Raw genomic sequence first — 26,517 nt, 5'->3', positions numbered from 1 at the left:
GAGGTGCAGGGTTGGAGGTGGAGTCGTCTGGGTGTTTCCTGTCGTGCTCAGGAGGCGCTGAAGTGTGTGGAGGTGGTTATTATTGGTGGCCAGACCCGTGAGCTTGGAAGCTAAACCGTTAGTCAGTTCATCTGCATGGACATCGAAGTCCCATGAGGCAAGCTTAAGGACTCAAGGTAAAAATGAAAGCAGTTCTTGGGATGGGTTGTATGCTAGGTGCGTGATGTTGGTCCAGCAGACCCTTCTGCCCAACGATGTGATAGCCCAGCAGATTGAGACCTGCTCCTCCCCATTTTATCCCCGTGAACGAGTGACTGTCTGCTGTTCCAGAGGATGCTGGTTTCGGGGTGGGGAGTGATATATAAGTAATTTTTTTTCTTTATGGAGAATAAGCATGAAAAGTTGTTCAAAATTAATCTGAACAGTATTAAAACGTTTGTATAAATAGTGCCTATTTTATAACAATTGTGAAGTGTGAGAGGTTCAGTTAACAACCTTGAAGGTATATCTTCTGTTGTGAAAACACTGGGTGAAAAAACTTACTGTGCTAAATTACCATTGCAAAAAATATATATATAACAATGCTGTTTTTACGTGGTAAAAGTTCAGAAGAAACTTTTTTAAAATAATTTTTATGACTTTTAAAACTAAGGCGGTTCTTAGTTTGGAGGGAAAATAATTGGAAGTTAACTGTGGGATATTGAGATATATTTTCAAACCTCTTACAGTACTGTTATAAAACGAGTGATTTATGTCTGTGTTGATAAACACACATCTGGGCACGTGCTGCTTTTCCATTTATTTCAGATCACGCCTATATTGCTTTCATATAACATTTCTCCAAAGAGTTGATCTGGAGTTGAGATTCTCTTCAGATTGTACAAATTAATGCACCTTTCGAGAGCATGATCATTGTTGAAACATGATCATAACTAGTGTTTCAGAATCTGAATTTGATAAGGACAAAAGCCAAATAAATGTATGAACTTATTATGAGGGGAAAATTTTAAAGGTGCTCAAGTAAAGAACATAATTTGCTGTAGATCAACAAAGTCTTTTGTAGCTGCTGCAAGCAAACTGCTTGCGAAACTTGACCGAAGAGCTGAATTGCTGCTTTGGAGGATGAGGATGGTAAGGACGTCTCTGAAAGCCAGAAATTACTAGAACCAGGACTGAGAACACTATGAGCAGTGGGCTTTATTTACTAAGAATAATTGTCATTTAGTGCTGACTTGTAAAGATTTCAGCACTAGTTGTCTTCTATATAATTCTCCTTTTTAATGGAAACCGTAGAAAACCACTGTGTCAAGTCTGCAAATGTAGCCTCCCTGTCCCTCCTTAATTTAAGTAATTAATGATCTCCCTTAGGGGAGAGTCCAAGGATGAGAGACCCAAGGGAGACCTAGCTTTTCTTCAGTCCTGCTTCTGCTAATGAATAATCCCTTTTTCCGAGGACCGATCTGATTGAGAAGTCCAGCTTGCCCCCTGAGGAACTGCAGTTTTAAATTTGGTGTCCCAGTTACTGTGAAGGTGATAGTTTGCTGTCAACCTGCATTGTGATTTGGGTTGAACTACATTGTCTGCTTTCGCCAGAATAATTACTTGTGTTTTCAAGTTAAATGTCCATTTAGCCTGTCAAATAATTTATGCCCTTTATAAAGGTACAAATGAGGAACTCTTCTTGGGATATGTGCCAATAATTGTATCTTTAAGTGTGGTCCAGTTGTTATCTATAACTCCATCTTTGCGCTTCATCTCATGCTGTCTTATTTACTGTGTGTAACTTGCTTTTGGTTGTGGCTTCTGAAATTTCACGCGATAAGTCCTGAGGCTCTTCTCCCCCTCCCCTCACCCCTGCAAGTAAGGCTGTTGAGACTTAGCTGGTGCCGGTACATAATGGTTTATTACGGTCTAATCCAGTGTTTGCTACTGGTTTCCGTCCTCTTTGGGGGAACTTAGTGTGTATATCACACCCTCTTTCTTTCACTATTTTTAATCCAGTTCTGCTTTTTAAAAGTTTTAAAAATCATTTTTAATTCCTTTTGTTTTTAAGTCTTCAAAAGCTCTAAAGAAGTTTATTTTCTTTCTAAAATTTTTCAGTTTTGCTAACTTACAAGAGAGGGTTTTTTCCCTTGCTGCTTTCATTACATAAAATAGCTTTGCTGTATTTTGAGCTAAATGCTCCTTTATGGGCTAGCTTATATAACATGGTTTCTTTTGAACACAGTCCGTTTGAAGTGTGTGGCGTTCCTGGATTACCACTGTATCCCTGTGTCACAGGCAGGCCCGTGCTTGGACACCAACACAGACTAGAACTGTGTTTCCTAGTCATGTGTATAAGTGGACATCTTCTGTAGTATCTGAGGGTGAGCGTGCCCTTCGGAGGTCTGAGCCCACATGTCTACAGTGTTGTCGGGCACTGCGCTGGTCTTGGTAGACTAATTAGTGAAAGAAGAGAATTTTGGATAACTTTAAGCACTAAAAAGAAATAAAACAAGATGGCTATGAGACAGTGACTGGTAGGGAGCTGGCGCCACCTTTGGTTGGGCGGTCTCGGAGAAGGGACGTTTGAGCTCAGGCCAGAATAACGATAAAAGTGAGTCTGTACATTCAGAGATAGGGGGTGGCTGGGACAAAGGCACAAAGGCGGGCAGGAACTTGGCAGGGACAGAAGGATGTGACTGGAGGCTGGGAGGGCCCGGGAGGAGGAGGGAGGGCGGCAGATGAGGTAGGGAAGGGGGCAGAGCAGGGCACCCGCGGGGAGAGCCCGGGGCTGTGGGCAGGGTTAGGAGCTGGGGGTTATTCTGATGGCGGTGAGGATTTTAAGCAGGGAAGTAACATTTACTTTTCAAAAGCTCTTGTAGGCTGCTTTGTAGAGAAGGATTTCAGTTGTTCGTCCTTCTGGAGACGCTCTGAACGGTGCTTAGCTGCTCATGAGGAGCGGGCAGGCCTGCCAACTTGGGGCTTTTCTCGTTGTCTCCCAGCAGCCCCTACTTACAAGCTCACGTATTAGTTAATTTGAGTGTATGGGGACTGCCTTTGGTGTGAAAACACTGTGCCCCCTGTGGACCGCACCTCTCCGTGGTCTGGAGGAGGACAGGCCCAACCCAAACCCCAGGAGTGTAAAACTCGTGTTACCAAACCTCTCTCCTTGGCTCTCCCTGCACCTCCTTTGAGATGGAAGTTCCTGAGATACGGCGAGCATGTAGAGTGTGTGCTTCATAACGCTCTGAGGACGCGGAGAGAAGGAAGGGTTTGGGGTGAAATTAGGGAGGGACCACTTCCTATTTCCTGCTGATAAAATCAGTCTGCGCTTCGTATTCGCCCCACATCCGGGGGTCAACCAACCTCGGATGGAAAATGTGGCGGGCGGGGGGGCAGAAAATTCCAAAATGCAAAACTTGAATTTATTGCACACTGACAACTGTTTACATGGCATTTACATTGTATTATTGGGTATTATAAGTAACCTAGAGATTTAAAAGTATGTGGGAAAATGTGCTAGGTTGTATGCAAATACTACGCCTTTTTTTTTTATTGTGGTATAGTTGGTTTACAATGTTGTGTTAGTTTCAAGTGTACAGCAAGCAAAGTGATTCAGTTATACATATATATTATTTTTCATGTTCTTTCCCATTATGGTTTATTAGAGGATATTGATTATAGTTCCCTGTGCTGTACAGTGGGACCTTGTTGTTTATCTGTTTAGCAGTATATATCTGCTAATCCCAAGCTCCTAATTTATCCCTCCCCCACCTTCCCCCTTTGGTACCCATAAATTTGTTTTCTGTGTCTGTGAGTCTGTTTCTGCTTTGTAAGTAAGTTCATTAATACTGCACTGTTTTATGTAAGGAACTTGAGTAGCCTCGGATTTTGCTGTCTGAGGGGAGGGATGGCTGTAATGTGGCCTGTGTTCTTGCAGTGTGTCTTCACAGGGTACCCTCTTCTAAAGTCCTCCAGGAGAAATTTACTGACAACAGGGGGGTGAGAACCTGGGGCTCTGGTTCTTGATTTGTTAGCATATAGGCTCAACTATTACTGGTGATTTTGTGAAGTCAGAGCATTTCTTTATTGTCTTCTGTGTGCCAGACATTGTGAGGCCTTCAATACTGAATGATTGAGAGAGAATTTCTACCTTCAAGAAGTCTTAAAAACCGACTTTTATCACATATTTTCAGATTATCCTCTTTAAAAACTACTTGGTAACACTTATAACAGCCATACGTGAAAGAGCCCAAAGAAACTGATCATGCTTTATTAATTTCGAGTTCAAAATTAATAGCCAGATTTCAGGGACACCAGAGGAAATTAACTTAGCTTAAACCTTATTTAAGAGTTTGTTTACTTTTGACAAACTATGTGATATGCGTACTGGTCAGTACGGTTTGTTAATGTCACAGACATGTGTAATTCATAATAGCGTAATTGCTTAAATTCCTGTAGTATATATGGAATTTATTTCCGTTTAGAGTATTTCTTGGTAAAATAGTAGAATTAAAGTTTTTTTACCTTAATATGCCAGTGCGTACTCAGCTATTGCTCTCTCTTATAGGGAAATCCTCATTGACGATTCAGTTTGTCGAAGGCCAATTTGTTGATTCCTACGATCCAACCATAGAAAACAGTAAGTATTGTTTTCAAGGATTTATAAACTGAGAAGCCTGCTTTTTGCCTACAAACAGCCACTGTATATTCCTGGAGGCTTTGATTGCAGGGGGTATTCAGTTAAACCTATAGATCTCCAACTGGGGGCCCAAAAAAGCTTCCAAAAGCTTTACCCACTTTACACTGAATGAATTTTATTCAGTGTCCAGGTCCCACCATCTAGAAATTGTTATTCATCTCCATCGGAACCCAGTTTTACATTGGAACCTCATGTTAGAGATGCTGCTTTAAGAAAACAAGTAGAGAGCAGAATCTTTTTTTTTTTTTTTTTTTTTCCTTCTCAACAGTAGCCCATTTTAGGGATTCCAAGCTTAAAAAGAAAGGATGAACACACTCCGGATCCTTTGTACCTTACTCTTGTAGAAGCGCTAGTCCCCCAGCCCTTTCTAGTTCTGAAGACTTGAGAGGAGGCTGTGCAGAAGTGAGCTGTCGGGGATTGGAGAGAGCCCTCGCCGCATTTCCTGAGAAGTTGGCTCCAAAGCCTATTGGCATCTCAGGCCACGTGCAGGAAAAAGCACCCAAGACCAGAACCAGCCACAGCCTTTACCTCGTCTAGTTTCAGTCCCTGGTTTCAGAATCTTCCGAAAGGATTCTAGGACTAGGACACAAGTCTTGATTCTAGGGATCATGGAAGAGAACCTGAAACACTTCCATCCAGGGAAGCTGGTCTTGTTTTGTGCTATCTTAGAACCCTAGGTAGGCCCTGGAACCAGTCTTCTTAGGTTCTGGGCACCAGGACTTACCTAGGATTTATCACCAGGAGCACATAGATTTAAAGGTGGGATTCGTCAAACCCTGATTGGCATGTTAGACATGAAGCCGACTTAACAGCCAGGTTCATGGACTTTAACAGCTAGATTCACAGACTTCACCTGCCCAAAGCTTGCAAGAGAGAGACTTAAAAAGGAGCTTCCAACAGGGGGGTGGACAAACTGTGGCCTGCAGGTCACAAAGGCCCCACTGCCTTTTTGTACAGCCCATGAGCAAAGAATGGTTTTTACATTTTTAATATTTGAAAAGGAATAATGTTTGTGACATGTGAGTGTTCTGTGAATTTTAGATTTCAGCACCCTAGAGATTTATCAGAACACGGCCCTGCTTGTTCCCTTACACTATACCGTCTATGGCTGTCTTTGCTCTACCGTAGCAGAGCTGTTGAGTAGTTGCTGCAGAGACCATATGGCCCACAAAGCCTAAAATAGTTACTGTCTGGCCCTTTTCAGGAAGGGTTTGCCAGCCTCTGGCTTAAAATATTCAGCTGTCCTTCGTGTCCTGGCGTGCTGGTGGCAGGGAAGGAAAGCTGTTGGTTGCTAAACTAACTCTGGGAAGAGAGTTTGAAGTAACCCCTGCCGGTATCAGGAAGGAGGGGTCCTGACCGCATGCGGTGTTGATTTGTTAGCTGGCACATGATAGTCTGCAGGTGTGAGAGGCAGACTCATTTTAATGCTACCTGAACAAGTTTGGTTGTCCGCCACTGGGATAAGAACATAAGAAAGCCGTGATCTTGCCCTTAATATTTGCTGTATGTAGCAATTTTTAATTTTGTGTCCTTAAAGAGATAAGGCTCATTTGGGAATTTTAGTCATAGAACAGTAGAAGATAGTTTTCCTGGTAAGCTCTGCCCATAAAAGTGGTTCTTATAATTGTGTATCTTTGTGCTATTTAAAATCGAGTTGGAAGGAGAGTCATGGTGTTGAATATAAATACATTTTCTTTATATGTAAGGAATGGACCCAGTGAAAGTACAACTTTCTTACCTTGATAGTATCTCAGAAACAGAATGATATGACCCTACTTTGAAGGCTGTCAGCATCAACTTTAATCATGATTTTAATGTTTACCTATCTAATACTTACTGTTAAATAGTAAAGAATGAATTAACAGTATTTATTAAATCTTTAGGCAAGGGCAGAAATGACTGTCAGAGTATGTGAATCCCTTAAAAGTTCATGAGACATATACAGACATCACATTCCATTTACCAGGCTTCTGACCGTCTAACACAGGGCAGAAACCCTTCCTCCACCCTTTCCCCCATGATTTAGTAGGAAAACATTGTTCAGAGATAACAAGGAATGAGAAAGGGAATGGTATCATAAACTCATTGCTAGCAACATAAATGAATGGGTAGTTTTATGGTTTTAAAAAACACAGTACTCTGTAAATCTGGGGATTCTTTTCACATTTAACTTTATAATACAGAACAGGTTGTTTCTGTCAAACGTTCAGTAGTAACACGTCTCTGTGAAGTATCACTGCAAAAGCAAAAATGCTGCGACTATGTCATCTTCTTTTAACATAGGGGTATAGGAGAATAATATCAATGAAACCATAATAATATTTTCTAGTTGGGGGAAATTTCTAGACCAAATTCTGTTATGCAGATGTAGCTTTTTTATATACTGTAGTGTATAAACAACTCATTGCAAACTAAATTGATATGATGAAATTTAACTAATGGTGGTTTATAATTTAAAGGAAAAAATAGCAGCAGTTCACAGTTTCTGCCATCTCAAGGTAGCCCTGTTGATGAATTAATAAAGCTGCTCTCAGAAAGTTGGGGAATTCTCATTAGGAGATTTGCAGCATTATCAAGCATTGCATGGTGGGTAGACTTCTCAGTAGGATGTGAATTAGGAGTTCTCAATACACTTTAGTAATACAAATCTTACTTTGTGAATATCCAATTTTGGAAATCTCTTATTACCTTGCTTATTAGTAGGTTTAACTAGTAAGTGGCTATTAGTCTGCTTAGGGCAGTCTCAGGGTTTTAGGTTGGAAATTGGATTAATTTCTCCAGCGATTGAAAAAGGGAGGGAGAGAGGAAAGTGATACCAGGAGAGAGCCAGCTTTGCCTTTCTACACAAAGAGGGCGTAGGAGAATCTGTTCCTGGTTTATGGAACTGACAGACATACCTCTCATTACACTTCCCTTTTTTCTATAGTAACAAGAAGAGGCAGTTTTCCTGTGGCAGATGGAAGGTCTTCAATTTCATTTCACTGCCATGTGTAGGAGGATTTACATCCTTTTTATATGCAACGAAATACTAAAACGTTTATTAATATCTTATTTCTTGTGTGTCTCTTCCCTCACTAGCCAGTACTCCCCCAGCCTCCTTGGCTGAATTTTCGTGTTTTTCTGACCCGGCATCACAGGTGCCCCTCTGGCTCTCCCTGCACTTGCTTTCTTGTGATCCTCGCTCTCCAAGAACTTGCTTGGCTCACCGCAGCTCCCAGCCTCTCCTCTCCCCTGAACTGGTATTTCATGGGCTTTCCAACTGAACATACCTAAACCCAGCCCCTGCTCCCTCCCTCTCCCCTCCACCCACCCACCCCCCCCCCCCCCCCCCCGTGCTGCTCCTCCAGGCTTTCTCTCTGTTGATGGATGGTACATCGTGCGTTTGTACTTCGGAGTCACCCTGATCCCCGTTCTCTCGCACCTACTTCCAGTCAACCAGAAAATCCTGGCTCTACCCGTGCAGCACATCCAGAACCCACCATTTCTCACGCCTCCGTCTCCGCCCCGCTAGCCCAGGCCACCGTCATCCTTCCATCACGATAGTCTACGTAGCCACTATATTGTGGGCTCCTACTGATATCCCTTAGCCACTTTTGTCCGTTTCAGTTATTCACAGCATAGCCAGAGTGATCTTTCTAAAATATAAATCAGACCAGGTTACTCCGTGCTCAAAACCCTTGGTTTTCCCGTCACATTCTGAATAAAAACCTGCGGTCCTCACCGTGTCCTAATAACGTCTCCTGCCTCGTCTCCAGCCGTTCTCTCGCAGGCTCAGCTGCTTTGCCTTCTCACTTTTCCTTGCCTTTCTTACTTCTTCACTTGCAGCTTAGGCTCTGCCGGGATGCTTCTCACAGAGAAGATACCTGACTGTGTGTATGTCTTGTTTGCCTCTCTGTCTGCTTCTTCCTCCTTTTACTGGGATGTCGGCTCACGGAGGTCAGAGACTGCAGTGTCTCGAACACCTAGAACGATGCTGGTGGTGATCATAGGCGCTCAAAAAATAGTTCTTGAATGAATGAATGTTTTGTTTCAATAATCTTTTCATAATAATTCCATTACACTTCATAACCACAACTACTTAGTTCTAATTGAAGGTTACAGGTTTGTTGCTCACCAGCGTTCCTTACAGAATTTTCATTGAGTCTAAGACGCACCTTTGATCTTACCTGACTGAGGTGTCCATGGGCAGGTTTCCACCCAGGAACATAATGACTGCCCCCTGGCTGACGGTGATCAAGAGCACAGTCAGGGCACTAAGCATCCCAAGTTCAGAGAGGTTACAACGTGGGGAAAAAAAGTTCCAATAGAATTTCTCTCTTAGAAATGATGAAAACAGTTTATGTTGGGTACTCCCTATCTTGATATATTCTGATTCAGTTTTCATCTAGTTTGACTATTTCATTAAAGTGATAATTTTCAGAAAGGGCACAAGAATGATATAAAGTGTGGCAATTGGCTTGAGTAGTCTGGTCTGTAATTTTCACTCCCCTGATTCTAGCGGCCCTGCCCACATCAGAAAAGTATGGTGCTGGTATGAGTATCTTTGATTATTGCTTCTCTTTCAGCCATCCTTTCTCTCCCAGTGGAATTCATCATTCAGATAAGATCTTTCTCTCCTCCTTGTTAATGGTTTTCTCCCCTCATTTTCATCTGTCTCTTTTTGCTTTCTCTTTTGTCTGTGGGACAAAGTGGGCAAAAGTGGGTCCTCTCTCAGCTGTTCAAGGGATAGATTCTGTTGCCCAGCTCCAGTCAGGAGATTTGAAGACTCATTGTGAGTCAAGATGGCTGGGACGGGGTGTACCGAAGAAATCTGTTCCATTTCGTTATCAGGGTTCCAGATGGTTACTTTTTAATATCCTGTTACTATTAATAGTTCTTTCCTCTCCATTTGTTTGAAGTCTGTCTCCTTAGAATTGTGAATTTTCCCGAAGTTATTTGAGTCTGATTTCCCCCCAGATAGGGAAAGGTTGTTGTGACAAGTTGCTTGCATCTTTCAGCTAAGTGGAGATGATGGCTTCACACAGAACATGTTCTGTTGCTGTCCTCTCTCAATAAAATTGCTAATTTTCTAGGTACTGAAAGTTCTTAGCACTTCAGTTAATATCAGCTTTTCGTGCTCTGGCACCAGACTTGCTATAAATTAATGACAAGTTGTGTGCTTTTGGTTCATTCTAGAACTCAGACTTTATGTAATATATTTCACTTTTTCACAAGAGGAAGAGACTGTCCACAGCTAGAGCATTCAGATCACTTTTATAAGATTCGAAGCGTTGCCTACTTTGTTTCTTTGAAAAAGGTTCAAGGTTTACCCAACATTGGTTTTAGTCAGCGTTGCTTAGTAAATAATGGAAGTAAGGAACAATCTGTCAACTCCGATATTCTTTTTTGTTTTGTGGGATCTTTTTATGAGATTACTAAGGACTCTGCTTAATTGGTTGTCATTGTTTGAGCTTTCAGTGATCCAAAGTTCATGTTTTTCTAGCTAATATTTAATTTCTTTTTCACTGTAGCTTTCACAAAATTGATCACAGTAAATGGGCAAGAATATCATCTTCAACTTGTAGATACAGCTGGGCAGGTAAGTGTGTCAGAATCCCATATAGCGCACCCGACAGTCCTAGCCCTGCCACTGACGCTTAAACACAATGACACTGCCAAGAAAACCCCTCGTGATTTATGTGTGTTTGGATATTAACAGGCTGTCTACTTTGTCTTTTCTAAGATATTTACGGAAGTTTTTCAAATAATTAACTTGTTTTTCTACTGTAGAATTGTTTTAAATATATTCATCATAACATTGTGAAGGTTTATATTTATTAAAGGTTAGTTGTAATATGTATCCTCCTACGTTAAGAAGAGAAGTTGATCTTTTCTAGGGGAAAGGCATAGGGCAGAAACGAGCTGGTGGTATTGGATATATTATAGGGTTACAAGATTAAAGAGTGTCGATTTAATTTGCTAGACAGTAACTGCCAAAGGTGAGTAACCCCCAAAAAAGGTATGCACAGGTTAATGTGGCAGTGATGTGGGGACTGGATCGCCAGAGGAATTGACTGGAAGCAGAGGATGCAAGAAATTAAGAGAACTTGAAGGGAGCCAAGAGAACCCTTTTGACAGCTCACCTTCCCCATTCCGTGTCACCCAGTACTGCTTTTACTAGAAACCATTTTGTTCGGCTGAATTTATTACTGTTGACTGGAGGGTGGGGCATGTAAAGAAGCTGGGATGTCACCTTGCATCTTATAACCGACAAAGGATCAGACTAGCAGGAGGGTGAGTGTAGGGTAGACTGGTCTGCCGTGTTAAATGGAGGCTTTTTTCTGGAACCTGGGGAAACTGGCGTAGACCTAGAAAGATGTGGCCTGTCTTGCAGGTTTGGAATGAACTCCCTCTGCTTTATATTTTGAAGTGAACATAGAAGGAAAGTGTAACCCCCCTAGTGAAGCAAGAAAATAGCTGTATTGGGTCGTTTTAGCACTGGAGGAACCCTGGAGTTTCCATTCTGGAAGCTTCAAATAAAATAAGTCAAATGTGTATGTCAGAGAGCTATAACATAAGTCATTCACTCCACATCCGCGGTGGATGTGCTGGGCTTTCGTCTTCAGACCTCATGGTGGTTTTCTTGGAGCAGAGCCATCCTAGGCTTTTACTCTACGGGGTACCTGCCTATTGATAGAATGGGAGCCTGTTGGAACAAGGGAAATAACAGAAGTCTCCATTAGCGATTGACGACATAGAGGACGCAGCTTATCTTAGAAGTTAGTGTAGGAAGAGCCTCTGGGGTAGGACCTTGTTCTGGATTCTTAGTGTTGGTATTTTTTATAATAGTTCAGGCAATTGTGTAATTTATTACCTAAAACAAGACACTTCTAAGAGTGGAGGGGGACACTGGTAGCAGTCAGGCTGGGACAACAGGTATAAGCTGAGAGTGTCCTGGGTGCAGAAATATGGGAGTCTGACCTTATCAAGATTTCGGTTTGGGACTTCCCTGGTGGCGCAGTGGTTAAGAATCCTCCTGCTGTGAATTCCCTGGTGGCGCGGTGGTTAGGAATCCTCCTGCCAATGCAGGGGACACGGGTTCGAGCCCTGTTCCGGGAAGATCCCACACACTGCAGAGCAACTAAGCCCGTGAGCCACAACTACTGAGCCCGCGTGCCACAACTACTGAAACCCACGCGCCTAGAGCCCGTGCTCCGCAACAAAGAGAAGCCATCGCAGTGAGAAGCCCACACACCGCAATGAAGAGTAGCCCCTGCTTGCCGCAACTAGAGAAAGCCCGCGCGCAGCAACGAAGACCCAACGCAGCCATAAATAAATGTATGTATGTATAACAATTTTTAAAAATCCATTAAAAAAGAAAGAATCCCCCTGCCAATGCAGGGCACACGGGTTCGATCCCTGGTCCGGGAAGATTCCACATGTCGCAGAGCAGCTAAGCCCGTGTGCCACAGCTACTGAGCCCGCGTGCCTAGAGCCCGTGCACTGCAATGAAGAATAGCCCCCGCTCGCTGCAACTAGAGAAAGCCCGCACGCAGCAATGAAGACCCAACGCGGCCAAAAAAAAAAAAAAGATTTCGGTTTGCTTTTATATCTTTGTTTTGAATTTTCATTAAGCTCGTGGAAAGTAAGGGTAAGGTTGCAGATTGATAAATCACTTTCACGTAACGTAACTATAGCAATTCATTTTATAATAGACCAGAAGGAGAATCAGTATTTCGTAGTTGTTTGGAGCGTGGGCTCTGCAGTCACACTGCCTGGATTTGAATCCTAGGTTTTCTTACTAACTCATTGACCTTGAGAAAGGTAACAAACTTTTCTGTGCCTCATACGTTTCATCTGTATAATGGTGATAACTGTGGTGCCTGCCTTCACAGGATTGTAATATGTTTTAGAGGCGATTTATGAGCTTCAACAGAACTTGATCCTTACTTGTAGTTCTTTGATGCCACTGAGGCTAGAGTAGTGGCCTAGCATGGAAACTCAGTTGAGGTTCACAGTGTGAGTGGGAGTCGTGCAGGAGTCTCTTATACTTGAAGGAGAGCTGTCCTTGAAAACACTTCTCTGGAGAGAAAATTCTTTATATTGACTCTTCTTATGAAAATAGAACATGTGTTCCTCAGAGATTCTGTTTTGCTCTAAAGCATAAATGTACACTTGGACATCACACGCCTTTAACTGTTTTAATGACAGAGCAATATAAAGAATGACCCCAAAAGGATCAGAGCTCTCAAGGAATGAGTGTACAGTGTGTGAGTATGCAAAGAGCATAGGTTAATTCCTGGCTCTGCTGTCTCGCTCTTTTGGGCTTTGTTACCGCTGGCTAAGAATATTTAGAGAATTTTTGCACAAAATATATTCAGATTTAGCTACTTTGAATAATTTGTTCTCATTGCAGCTAATAGTTCCAAAAGGCTATATTCACAGTTGGGAGACCGTAAAAGGTTATGCTGGTATTTGCAATTCACGATGGTGCAACAGGGGTGGTATTTCCTTATGCCACGGTCCTGCCCTCGTTCTGTAGAAATTGGATGAGATAACACTTATATTTACTGCTCTAAGAACGGTTTTTAAATCGGATTCATGTCATGGGGTTGAGACTGCTGGTAGCAAGGAAAAATGATTATGATAGCAAGCACTGTTCATTTAGCAGTTTATTTTATACAGCTGATTTAATTGCCCAGCTAGGGATGATAATGAACAGAGTGAGTGGATTATTTTTAGTTTGCTTGAAATATTTTGTTTTGACCTAATTTAAGTAAACTCAATAAGTGACTCAGAGACAGTCAATTTTACTGTCAAATTCCCTTTTTAAAAAAAAGTTTTAAATTCATTTAAAAAAAAAATAATACATGTACATGTTATAGAAATAAAATAACACAAAAAGGTAAATAGTCAAAATTAAATCTTTCCACTGTAGCTATCTTAGCTTCACTCCGCCAACAGTAACCCATTATCAGTTTCTAGTAAATGCTTCCAAGCTGTTTTATACGTGAACATGCAAATATAGTTTTAAACTATTTTTTTCTTTTCTACACAAAAAGTAGCGTTGTCTCTATATCTCCATCTTGGAGGTTATTCCGTATCAGTGTATACGGGCTCTTTTCTTCCCCCCATGGCTGCATAATGTCCCATTGTTTGGATACATCGTAATTTAACTATTGATCAGCAGTTAGGTTGTTTCCAGTCATGCCACCACCAGCAGTGCCACAGCCAGTATCTTGTGTTACTTTAGAAGGATGGTATGTATGTAAGAAAATGTCCTGGGTGTGGGATTGCTGGACCATAGGGTCACATTCTTGGCAGCAGTGAGTAGGCGTGCCTGTTTCCCTACACCCTCGCCAACACGACGGGTTACCACATTTTTTGATATTTGCCAATCTGCTGGGTGAAAAAATAGTATCTCAGTGTCGTGTTTTTCTTCTTATGAAGGAATTTGATCATATTTTCCTGTGTTTGAGGGCATTTGTATTATATTTCCTTTCTGCACATTATCCTGTCTATTCATGTACTTCGCCCTTGTCTATTGGGAGGATGGTCTTTGCTTGTTGAGTTGAAAGATCACTTAATGTGTGAAGAAAATTAGCACTAGAAAATTAGCTGCGGAACTTCCCTGACGTTCCAGTGGTAAAGAATCCACCTTCCAATGCAGGGGACACGGGTTCAATCCCTGGTCGGGGAACTAAGATCCCACATCCGCGAGGCAGCTAAGCCTGCACGCCGCAACTACTGAGCCCACATGCCTCAACTAGAGAGCCCGCGTGCTGCAAACTACAGAGCCCGCGCACCACAATTAGAGAGAGAAAACCCGCACGCCACAACTAGAGAGAAGCCTGCGCACCACGACGAAAGATCCCATGCGCCGCAACTGAGACCCGACGCAGCCAAAAAAATAAAAATAAATAAATAGCTATACCTTAAAAAAAGAAAATTAGCTGCAGGGTTCTGTTTTATTTTCAGTCCGTCTTTTGTTTATGTTTTTTGTTTGGGAGGTTTTCAGCCATGAAGAACGTCTTCATTTTCATATGGTTGAATTTATTAATCTCTTTTTAACCAATACTAGTTTTTTAAAATTCTCCCATCCACTATGTACCTAGTTTCAGTTTTCATCTTCAGATCTTTTATTCCTCTGGAATACATTTTTGCTAAGGTTTGAGGTAGAGATCCAACTTAGCCATTTCCCCCCAGATGGCTCTGCATTTGTTCCCTGTACATTTTGTTGAGGGTTACTTTTTATCCTTACCGGTTTGAAATGCCAGTATTATCATATACCTACTTCCCATGACTATTTGGGTCTTTGTAGATTTCCCTGTCTGCTCCATTCATGAGCTAGTACTGCACTATTTTAATTACCGTAGCTTTATGGTTTCCACCCACCTGTCTCTGTAGTTGCTATTCTTTCTCCGGAAGTATACTTTTTATCAGGATTATGTTACATTTGTATATTAATTTAGGATAAATTAGTGGATATCCTTATGATTCTACACATTCTTGCTGAAGACCCTGGCACACTCTTCTGCTGATTTAACTCTTTTATCTCTTGGGAGTATTTTAAGATTTTCTTCAGATGGATCATATACTTTTATTTTCTTAGGCTTATTACTAGGAATTTTGTCCTTTTTGGTTGCTTTAAAGCTGAGGGTCTTTTTCCTCTGTTATACTTTCTATTTTTTACACTGTACTTCTTGAATATGATTATCCTTTTCTTTTTTCCCACATCTTCACTTCAGGAAAAAGGTAATTTGAACTTTGGGTCTGCTGTAGCTGAGCTGGTGACTAAAATCATTTGAAATTTTGTTTTTAATCTGGGTCGAAAGATCTCTCATTCCATTAACAACTTGGTTTTCAACATCAACACTAAAATGAATTCAACTTAATGAAAGTTGTACTATTAATGAAATCAAAGAAGGTTTTATTTTGCATATGTAGTAAGCTCTGTGATGTTGAAATGCTATTGTGATTAATGACTATAATATCAGAGAGTTGATAGTAAAACTTACTTTTCTTTATTTTTTTTAAGACACTTTAACATAGGGCAGTGACTCAGGGTCATCATCATAATCACACTATGGAATTGCAGAGTTAACAGAGACAGTTAGTTACTTGATATAAGGGTGGCTTGCCGTGATTTTTCTATAACAGTGCCTGGGATGTGTGGTATATTAACAATTATATTTCAGCTGAGAAGGAAATGTTTGTACCATACAGTGGCACTCTTGAGTACTGCATTGACATTAAACGCTCTTGTAGTCTTTGATAATTCTGCATCTAAAGCAGCAGGGTTTTTCTTAAAGCATTGTAAAACTGGTACTAACAGGCTGTTGCATAATGTGTACCTGTCTTTCTAATTCCTGAAGTTGCTCAATATATAGCTCATTTGATCCTAAGAAGTCTGGATATACCGACTGAGTCTAGTGTTTTGTTTCTCTTCTCTCTTCCTCTTTTTCAAGCGCTGGTAGCAACCCACTAATGACTGGTACCTTGGGCTCAGGCTATTGTGACTCATGTGCAGAAAATAGGTGAAAATACACACTTATGGAATAAACTAGTAGCACTTGTGAATTTACTGTGAGGCCTAAGGACTCTGGACTTTTAGGTCCATAAAGGAGAGGTGGTGGTGCTTTTCCCTTGATACAAGATCACGGAACCAGTCTTTTTATTCCTTCTATCTTCTTCTCCCAGGAACTGCAGCAGACGTTAGCTGTCCCTCAGAAGTCTTAGAATAGGGACTTCCCTGGTGGTCCAGTGGTTAGGACTCTGCGCTCCCAATGCAGGGGACATGGGTTCGATCCCTGGTTGGGGAATTAGGATCCTGCATTCTGCGTGGCAAAAAGAAAGCGAGAAAGGAAGGGAGGGAGGGAGGGAGGGAGGGAGGGAGGGAGGGAGGGAGGGAGGGAGGAAGAGAGGAAGGAAGGAAGAAAGAAGAAAAGGTCTTAGAATAGCCTGGGTCATTTTTCAATATTGGCTTAAAGCATATTATTGCCCCCAAACCAGTCATAAGTAAATCTTGAGTGTGTAGGCTATGTCTCTAGAATAACAGATTAATCCATTTTTTGTTTACTTTGATTTCTTTGACCATGTGATATGTGAGATTGCTTGTTATGCTAGTCAAATGTAATTATTTTTTCTTTCACAGGATGAATATTCCATCTTTCCTCAGACATACTCCATAGATATTAATGGTTATATTCTTGTGTATTCTGTTACATCAATCAAAAGGTAAGGCCCACTTCTGCTTGCTTGAGTTTATTTGCTGTGCTTAGATGGCATTAATCCTTCTAAGGGATTAATGCTGGAATTGGCAGTAGTAACAACTAGACTTTAATGGTTTTTAGTGGTTGTCTTGTGGAACAAACAGGTTGTTAAGGGCAAAAAATTATCCCATTAGGTGTTCTCTTACACTGATGGAGTAAAAAACTCTTATTTCTTACCTCAGGCTGCCTAGCTAGATAGTGACTGAACGTGATCTGAGCTTTTCTGCTGATTGCAATGGGAAATGCATTAATTGATTTACTTTTTGCGTGTTTTTTCACCGTATTAGTGTGGAGCACGGGCTGATTGCTAGGGCCCTCTCGCTAAGCAACATTCTGCAAATGTTTATTCAGAGATTAAATCAGCCCAGTTGTAGACTTTCCCATTTAAATATCTCACCTATTCCACTTTGAATATTCTCAGTAAGGGCTGCTGAATGTTGAATATACGCACATGTGAAAAAGTGGTAGGAAAAAATAAAAGAATTCCTTGTGTTCGGTTTACTTTATATTAAAATGGTGAGTCTATGACATTTTCCATTTTTCCCACTATAAATATTACATAACAAACGTTTTAAAACATCACCACTAAAATGGATGTCTGATTTCATGCTTTTTGTTTTATAGCTTTGAAGTGATCAAAGTTATCCATGGCAAACTGTTGGATATGGTGGGGAAAGTACAGTAAGTAGTAATAGTTTATCTCTTTTGTTAGATACTCATAATAGTATCTTCTGAACAATCAAATCGGGCACTGACTAGGGTCCTTTGGCTTTTTTTTCCCTTGTATTAATAGGATACCTATTATGTTGGTTGGGAATAAGAAAGACCTACATATGGAAAGGTATGTAGCTTCTAAATACTGATTTATAAAGTCAAGTCTAAGACGATTTAGTCACTGAAGTTTCATTTTTAATTATTGTTCTTATAGCAAGAATATTTTTAGCTGTAGCATATCTCTGTTTTTCTGTGTTCAGAAATGTGGCGGTGACTGTGCATCGCAGAAGCAAAACTGCAGTAAAAATCTCACCTGTCTTGGAAAATGTTTCCTCTAAAAAAAGAGCGCAAACACTATAGAAAATTATCTTTAGATTCTTTTACCATTTTGCATAAAGCAGACTCTAAAAAGACAATGGTAGCACTCATTTATTCAACAAATAGTTTTTTGAGTCCCGGGCTTAGGATTAGAGCTGTGAACAGGGGAGGAGCCTGACACTAGAGGAAGAGGCTCACTGGCCGAACGCCGGCGGGACTGCACCGAGGGCCCTTTCGGAATTGCCCCGCCTTTCGGTGCTTATAGCCGAGCTGGCTTCAAAATAGTCAGTTGTTGCAGACGCCGGCGTGTTGGCGTCCTGTTCTACTCGCTGGAGCAGGGGTAGCCACCCCATGAGGCAGTGTCCGCTCGGTTCCCCAGGTCAGGGGGGACGGAAATGCTTCTCTGCATTACGTGCTGGATGAGAGTATTGACCTGAGCATGCTTCTGCTTCAGAAGGGAAAAAACTGATGAAAGTGGCGCCTGTTTCAAAAATCAATTGTAGATGTTTTATATAATAAAGAGCAAAGTACTTTAATTAGAATTTTCTTTTTCCATTAGGGTGATCAGTTATGAAGAAGGGAAAGCATTAGCAGAATCTTGGAACGCAGCTTTTTTGGAATCTTCTGCTAAAGAAAATCAGGTACGTGTTTTTTAAACTTCATTTTGCCCTGCATCCCATCATTCATGGGCGTATGTTCCTCTCAGTCAGCATCTCACCACCATCTTCATCACTCCTGTTCAGTCTTCATCCTTCCACCATTTCTAATACCCATCTCTGGGTTGCTTTAGGACGATACTATTGATGTTTTAATTCAGTCAGTATTCTACTTAGAATGGGACCTAGAATATTTCTAGGATAAATAGAAATTAATAGTAAAGGCAATACTTCCTTTGAGAGCATACAGTCTTATTTTTGTTTCATACTAAAGGCTGGTACAGAAGTAAGTCCAGGCATAGAAAAGAAACAAGAATGATCTTACATCACTTTGGCAATAATTTTGTACCCTTACCTCCCCCCTTTTTCTGTTGGGTGGAACTGAGTTAGGTACATGTGTTGTTTTAACACAGAAACTGTTAAGAACCATTTTACAAGCATTTTTCCCAATTTCAGCCCTGCGGATTTCCTTTAAAGGCATATCCGAGGAAGGATGTCACTTCTATTGCAGAAGACTTCCCGTATCTCCTTTTCCCTTTTCCTCCGTGGCGTTAATTTAGACCTAGAACGTCCAAGCTTGTCTCCTGCCTCCATGTTCTCACCAGTGTATTTCTGTTTGCTGCCATTCACCTTCTGAAGCTACAAATCAGATGATGTCACCCTCAACTAAAAACTGTCAGTGGGTTGCCCATCATCTATAGAACAAACCCCAGAGCCCTCAGCACGATGTTGAGTGCAGTGTGTGATTCGAACTTTTCCGGTTTCTTCTTTCACTGTATCCCTGTACTTTTCAGTCGCACCAGACTCCTCCCACTTAATTAAATACAAGGGGTACTTCCAGATGCCTCCCCTTTACTCTCATTCTTCTCAGACTTGAAATATCCTTTCTCTAATTAACTACATACTTAAAGTATTTTCAACATGTGCTCTTGTTTGATCTTCAAATAAGATGAATTGGCTTTCATTTCTGTGAGGAAACTATAGTTCAGTGAGGGTGGGTGGCTTGATGTGGTTGAGGACAGTCAGCTGTCCTTCCCCAGCTCCGCCACCTTTCACCACTGAGACCCCAGCCCTCAAGGTTCTGCTTAAATTCCACTTTCTCCTGGACCCCTGCATGATTCGTCCGGCGAAAATTAATAGTAGTTTCTTCTCTCTTATCCCCTTTAATTCATTCTGAGATTCAAGGCCGTATCACTGGCCTTCATTTTCTCCATAATGTCCGGCACAGTGGTTTTATATCTACTAGGTGCTCGGTCAACCCAGGTATCCCTTGATAGGCAAATCTGTTTGCCCCTGTGTCCCCAGGTGAGGGAAGTTAAATCTATACAATTGATTCCCAAGTTCCAGATAGCAAGAGATTTACCTGCATCCATTTAGTGCAGAGAGTGAGAATTCAGATAAGAAGAGCTGAGATAGTGAGAGATACCTGTATTGCTTAACTGAATTAAATCAGACATTTATTGGGTGTCTAATCTATCCTTAAGATCATCCAGTTGAACTGTCTCATTTTAGAAGTGAGGCGTTTTAAGATCCAGAGAGGTAAATAACTTTTCTAAGGTCACTCTATATTTCATATGGTATAAGAACTTGGACTAAATTTTAAATTTAACCCAAATTTAGTCCTCTCTCCTCTCCACCATGCTTTCTGATGGATGGGAAGAGAGGGCCTTGTGCATAACCAAAGTGTAATAGAGATTAGAGTGTTCCTGAGGGAGAGAGAGAGACCGTTCTGTATTAAAAAGTCTGTGTGTGAACCTTAAATGGAATCTGGTTCTAAAATCCCTCGTGTAAAAGACATTTTTGGTCAATTGGGGAGATTTGATTACGTTTTAGATATATTAGGGAAACGCTGTTAATTGTCTTAGGTGTAATGATGGTGTTGGGATTATGAAGAGAATATCCTTATTCTTAGAAAATGCAAACCATAGTATGTAGGGGCCAAGTTTCATAATGTCTGCAGCTTAGTTTCAGATGGGATAGATGGGGGGGATGGACAGAAGGAGAGCAAGCAAATATAGCAAAGATGTTAACGTTTGTTGAACTCAGATAGCAGGGCTCAGTGTTATTATACAATTGTCCCCATTTTTCTGTATGCTTAAAAATTTGCATAATAAATTTGAAGGTGGTCAGAAGGTACAAACTTCCAGTTATAAAATAAAGAAGTCCTGAGGATGTGATGTATAGCATGGTGACTATGGTTAACAATATTGTATATTTGAAAACTGCTAAGAGTAGATCTTAAAAGTTCTCATCACAAGAAAAAAAAGTTTGTAACTATGTGTGACCAGACTTATTGTGGTGATCATTTCACAATATATACATACATCAAGTCATTATGTTGTACACCTAGAACTAATATATGCTACGTAACAACTATCTCAATTTAAAAATTTTTTTGATGTGGAGGAGTGAAGTTGAATGGCCCTAAGCTATCTTTGGTTCTGCTTGCTAACTTCGCTCTGTTGTGTTTCTCTTTGGTGAAAATCTGAGGATCCTAAAACAAGTATTCTGTTTGACTTTATAATTATGTAGGCATCATCCGCAGTTTCACTATTCATGTAGGTTCACATAGCCCCTGTGCATTGTGTGTTACTGTTCTGTGCGTCTCTGGCAGTTGCTTTATTATTCCTTCCAGCATCCTCAAAGGTGTAGACACCTTATGGGCCCTACCTCGAATGTAGTTAAGAGGCATTGCTTAGTAAGGCGTGTTGCCTCAGGTTAATGTATCTTTTGAGAGTGACCTATAATGGTATGCTTAGGGTATGTTATTAAACTACTTTTTGGTCGGAGGATGCAGGCCTTTTCTCTATCTAGTTTATGCTATACTTAACCGTAGCTTAAGATTTTTAATATGGTTCTGGATAGATTTACTTTTTAACCTTTTAGTTTCCTTTAGAAGGTAGGATACTGCCTTTTCAGTACCCATATAAAAGATGAAACTGTGCTCAAGGCTTAAAGTTAAAATGAAAAAATTCCAACTGCTGTAATTCTTTTAAAGTTTTGATACATTTAGTAGATTTATCTGATATTAACCAAAACTAAAAGAAGGCAAGGGTGCAGTACGGTGACCTCAAACATCCCAGACAAGCTAGAAGATCAGATGTCCCAACTCACTGTTGTCTCGGTTACTTTAGCACCTTCATCAGATCAACAAATACCTTACTCGACGTGAAATAATCCTTAAAGGCAGAAAGAGTCTTGTACCCAAATTAGGTAAATACAGTGATGATATGCATATCCTTGGAAAGCAGCAGTCCTGACCAGTTGTCTAGACACTTCTCAGCCCTCGGTTGTGGCTCTTGTGACACCGCTCACCTTGTTGTCGAGTGTGCTGAAGACAATTGGATCCTAAGCCTAGTGAGTTTCTCCCCAGCAGGTGGGGAGAAACCAAGTAATTCTAATCCCTTATGTTAAGAGGTGTGATTGATTCTAATCCACACATATACTAGAATGCTTACTACTCTTGGTCTGTGTAGTAGGAAGAGAGAGAATTTGTGTAGTAAAGAGACATCCACATCAGTAGTCACGTGATCAGAGACCAATCTTTGTGAACTGCTCAAATTTTTTATTGATAAATTTTCAAATGTAGCTTTGTATTACTTAGCAAAAATCCAGTATTTTAAAATAAACCATCCTCAGTGGAGTTCAGTCAGATTTGTTGATAACAAAGTGCACAGTGGTAAAAATTATCAAGTCAGTGAAAATACTGCACTTTGACTATTACTGAACTATGGGATATGTTTGCAGTTCTGGCTTATTTTCTGTGGAGGCCTTCACAAATTGTATTTCAGCAATTTGATGGAAGAGAATGCATTTTGGCAGAGTCAGATCACACAGGTAATCAAGGAGAATGCTAAGATTTATCTAGAAAGCCAGAGTCCAGGCACGCTGTTTTTTTTTTTTTAAGAGTTTGGCATGCATCTTTCCCCACATTTTTCTGTGCTTTTTTTTTTTTTTGGCTGCGTTGCGTTGGGTCTTCATTGCTGCGCGCAGGCTTTCTCTAGTTGTGGCGAGCGGGGGCTACTCTTGGTTGCGGTGCGCGGGCTTCTCATTGCGGTGGCTTCTCTTGTTGCGGAGCACAGGCTCTAGGCATGCGGGCTTCAGTAGTTGCAGCATGCTGGCTCAGTAGTTGTGGCTCGCGTGCTCTAGAGCGCAGGCTCAGTAGTTGTGGCGCACGGGCTTAAGGGCTCCGCGGCATGTGGGATCTTCCCTGACCAGGCCTCAAACCCGTGTCCCCTGCATTGGCAGGTGGATTCTAAACCACTGCGCCACAAGGGAAGCCCTGTGCATTTTTTTAGGATGAAATAAATAACAACTTGCCTGCATAGTCGTGGGAAAGGAGGGGAATTGGTAATGCAGAAAGGAGGGTGCTTGCTGAAGTCAGTGGCCTCAGTTAGACAGGAGAGGTGGGCCTGGGGCTGGCTTGGGCTCACTTAGGGGTGCCTCCTTTGTGCCAGCAGGAAAGAGGGAACCAGAGTAGATGAGCCCAGATTCAAGGGCATGGTCATTGGTGGACGGAGTATGGAGAGTTCGCTTATGAATGCTGCTTCTGTTTCCCCAGTGAAATGTAGAACCCAGTCGTCAGCCGAGGGTGAGAGCGGGAAAGAGGTTCAGCGATCCCAGTGGAAGGAAGAGGCATGACCCCTTCATCCTGGGGGGTGACTGGACCAGAGAAATGTGGTTGGGCTGCTGGGGCACCAGGGGTCCCCTTTGGGTTCAGGGTCCTGGAGGTGTGTCCGTGGGCTGTGTCCGCTGTGTGGCGCAGGCAGCGAGCAGGCAGACAGATGGCAGGGAAGGGAGTAGGAGGACGGTGACTGCCCTGGAGACGTTTGCGCTGGCCCGGGAGGCGAGAGAAGGAAGGTGGGGGCTGGAGGGGGGCGGCTGCTTGGTGATGACAAGATCTAGGTGCTGCCCTGCGAGGCTTTTGAAAACAGGAGCATTTTCGGATTATCACAATGACCGCATTTAAAGGACAGGGACTGACGTTCGACCCAAGTGAGGATTTCCTGCCCTAAATGATAGCGGCTCCTCCTTGTGAAGGGCTGGTCCCTGGGGCTGAGAGGTGCAGTCGGGAGAGAGGAGGTCCCCGGCGGGTGTGCAAGGCCAGGGTGGCGCAGGTGGTGGCGGAGGTGGAGCTGCTGCCCCGGAGGAGGGGGGTGAGGCCGGGGGTGACTCGGGGCTCTAGGTGACCTAGAGGAAGCAGGCTCGGAGGGGACGGGTGTCATCTCACGGCCTAAGAGTCAGAGCGGAGAGTTTTCAGGAAGTGGGAGGGGAAAGGGTGTGACAGGCAGGGGGTGGGGTGCGGGGCCAGGCAAAAGAGCCCCTGCGCTGCTGTAGTCCCAGAGCACCGGCGGGCGGGCGAGGGGAGCGAGCCAGCAGGGGATACTCCACCCTGGAGGCCCTCGGGCTTCCTGTGACTGACGGAAACGGGGCTCAGAAGTGTGATTTGAGGTTAGTTCTGGTGGTCTTCAGTCACCACGTGGGGGTGGGGGAGGGAAAAATCCCCGGCTGCTGCGGCTCTGGGGCCACCTCGTTGGCCTCCACGTGCAGGGCGGGCCGTGGGCCTTCTCCAGTCCCGCCAGCAGCATCCGTGTTCCTCGTGGCTCCGCTTTTAACACTAACATTGTCACTGGTTTTCTCTTTGGTTTCAGACTGCTGTTGATGTTTTTAGAAGGATAATTTTGGAGGCAGAAAAAATTGATGGGGCCGCTTCGCAAGGGAAGTCTTCCTGCTCAGTCATGTGATCCTCCTGCAGAAGCTGAGGGCGCTGGGAACCCGGCCTGCCCGAGGAGGCAGCCTGCCGTTATCCTTTAAGATAAACTCTGCTTCCTTTCTCTTCTGTTAACCTGAAAGATTTCATTTGGGTCAGAGCTTCTCCCCCACCCCCTCCTTTCAGATTATGTTAAACTCTGACTCGGTCCAAATGAGTTCACTTCCATTTTCAAATTTTGAGCAATCATATTTTCAATTTATATATTGTATTTCTTAATAATATTATGACCAAGAATTTTATTGCATTAATTTTTCAGTGTAGTTTGTTGTTTAAAATAATGTAATCATCCAAATGATACATATTGTTACACTACTATTAACTAGGCTTGGATGTTTCAGTGTTTATTTCATTGTGTTAAATGTACACTTGTAAATAAAATAGCTGCAAACCCTAATGCTCGTGCTCCTCGGTGTGGCTTTTGAAGAAGAAAACCTGTCCTCCTGAGGGCTTCTTTCCCTGCCTCCGGGGAGGCTCCAGGTTGGATTCCAGGAGCCAGTGGAGGATGTGGCCGCAGACAGAGGCGAGTGGCCCACCAGGCGGCTGTGGGCAGTTGGGGTAGAGTGCCCGAATGGGGGGGGGGTGGATTCCTGTTGACTAAAGCCAAGTGACCTTGGGGGCGTCTGTGAGGGGAGTTGCTCCCCAGTAATGACCGTTCTCCCCACCCAGCCCCAAAGGCCCCACCTTGGTTGGAGTGTTTCATGCAGGTAGGGCTGCGGGCTTACTTAGAGCCTTCTGGTCACCTTCTTGCTTGTCTCTTAGCTACTTGAAGAAAAGGGGACATAAAGGGACACTTACCGTCCCTCCTTTTACTTAGCTTGGTGTCCACAGCAGACAGGATCTGACTTAGAAAATAGATTGCCCTGTCACTATCCCAAAACCTCCAGGAGTTTAAAGGATGGGGAAGATTGCCTGGAAGTGTTCTGTGTCAGGGCTTCACGAACCTCCCTCATACCCAGACTGCCTACCTCCCGTTCTGCCAAGAGCAGCTTTGAGGGAGAATCGAGGATTTCAGTTGCCTGGTGGCCATCACCTCAACTCTAAGAGTTCAAGTTGAACGAAGTGTTTTGTTTTTTTTTTTTTTTTTTTTGGAAGGTCTGGGTGTCATTTATTGATAGCAGTTTACACACATTTGTTTTCTTCCCATGGTTGTTTCCTTCAAGGCACAGGCACAGAGCCCTCTAGAAAGGGCAGTCTCCGAACAAGGGAAGCCAGGAACGCAGGATGCACACGTCTTTGACAGGCCCATGTAGCCCCCAGCCGGATGCAATCCTTCAAGCTGGAAATCTGCCGGGTATTTGAGACAGCAAGGTGGGAGGTGGAGAGGAAGGCCAGAGGACTCACATCTCGGTCCAGAACAAAGTTTTTTAAATGATGTCCCTTCCCAGTTAAAATTTCACAGGGCCATTTCTAACATTTAGGGAAATGTTATTGAGTCCATTGATAAAATATAATATTGCTTTGTAACTGATTTTTTAATGAAAAATTATGTTTTTAGAATATGCCATTATGGACTTCCCTCGTGGCACAGTGGTTTGAGAATCCACCTGCCAATGCAGGGGACACCGGTTCGAGCCCTGGTCCAGGAAGATCCCACATGCCGCGGAGCAACTAAGCCCTTGCACCACAGTACTGAGCCTGCGCTCTAGAGCCCGCGAGCCACAACTACTGAGCCTGCATGCCACAACTACCGAAGCCCGTGCGCCTAGAGCCCGTGCTTCGCAACAAGAGAAGCCACCACAATGAGAAGCCAGCACACCGCAACCAAGAGTAGCCCCTGGTCGCCGCAACTAGAGAAAGCCTGCGTGCAGCAACGAAGGCCCAACATGGCCAACAATTAATTAATTTAAAAAAAAAGAATATGCCATTATTTTGAATCTTTATAGTGTTTGTGTCTTATCATTCCAGGATGAAATTTGAGCCTTAAGAAGACCTCCACCAAATACTTTTTAAATAAAAATAAGTTTTAGCAATGTAGTATCATTACTTATTAACAGGGTTTATCCTTAGGCCTAATATGTGTCAGTACTCACTGGATGGAACCATATTAAATCTGGATTCAGTTCATCCAGGCAACATTTTACATCTGAGAAGTTACTTCTGTGTAAATGGAATCTTGGGGCA

At 42.5% G+C, this 26,517-nt stretch overlaps 1 protein-coding gene across 1 annotated transcript in view; it reads left to right on the top strand.

Moving 5' to 3' along the window:
* The window catches only part of RHEB (Ras homolog, mTORC1 binding), a 46,378-nt gene extending 21,588 nt beyond the window's left edge, over positions 1–24,790 (top strand). Inside the window, exons 2-8 of the mRNA XM_061198196.1 lie at positions 4,553–4,624; positions 10,195–10,262; positions 16,818–16,900; positions 17,560–17,616; positions 17,729–17,776; positions 18,527–18,608; positions 24,275–24,790. Coding sequence (XP_061054179.1) covers positions 4,553–4,624; positions 10,195–10,262; positions 16,818–16,900; positions 17,560–17,616; positions 17,729–17,776; positions 18,527–18,608; positions 24,275–24,367 — 503 coding nt within the window. The 3' untranslated portion in view covers positions 24,368–24,790. The remainder of the gene's footprint in view (positions 1–4,552; positions 4,625–10,194; positions 10,263–16,817; positions 16,901–17,559; positions 17,617–17,728; positions 17,777–18,526; positions 18,609–24,274) is intronic.
* The last annotated feature ends 1,727 nt before the right edge of the window (positions 24,791–26,517 follow it).

Source organism: Eubalaena glacialis, chromosome 8 (assembly GCF_028564815.1).
Source record: "Eubalaena glacialis isolate mEubGla1 chromosome 8, mEubGla1.1.hap2.+ XY, whole genome shotgun sequence".
Classification (NCBI taxonomy): domain Eukaryota; kingdom Metazoa; phylum Chordata; class Mammalia; order Artiodactyla; family Balaenidae; genus Eubalaena; species Eubalaena glacialis.
This window is presented reverse-complemented; position numbering and strand designations above follow the sequence as displayed.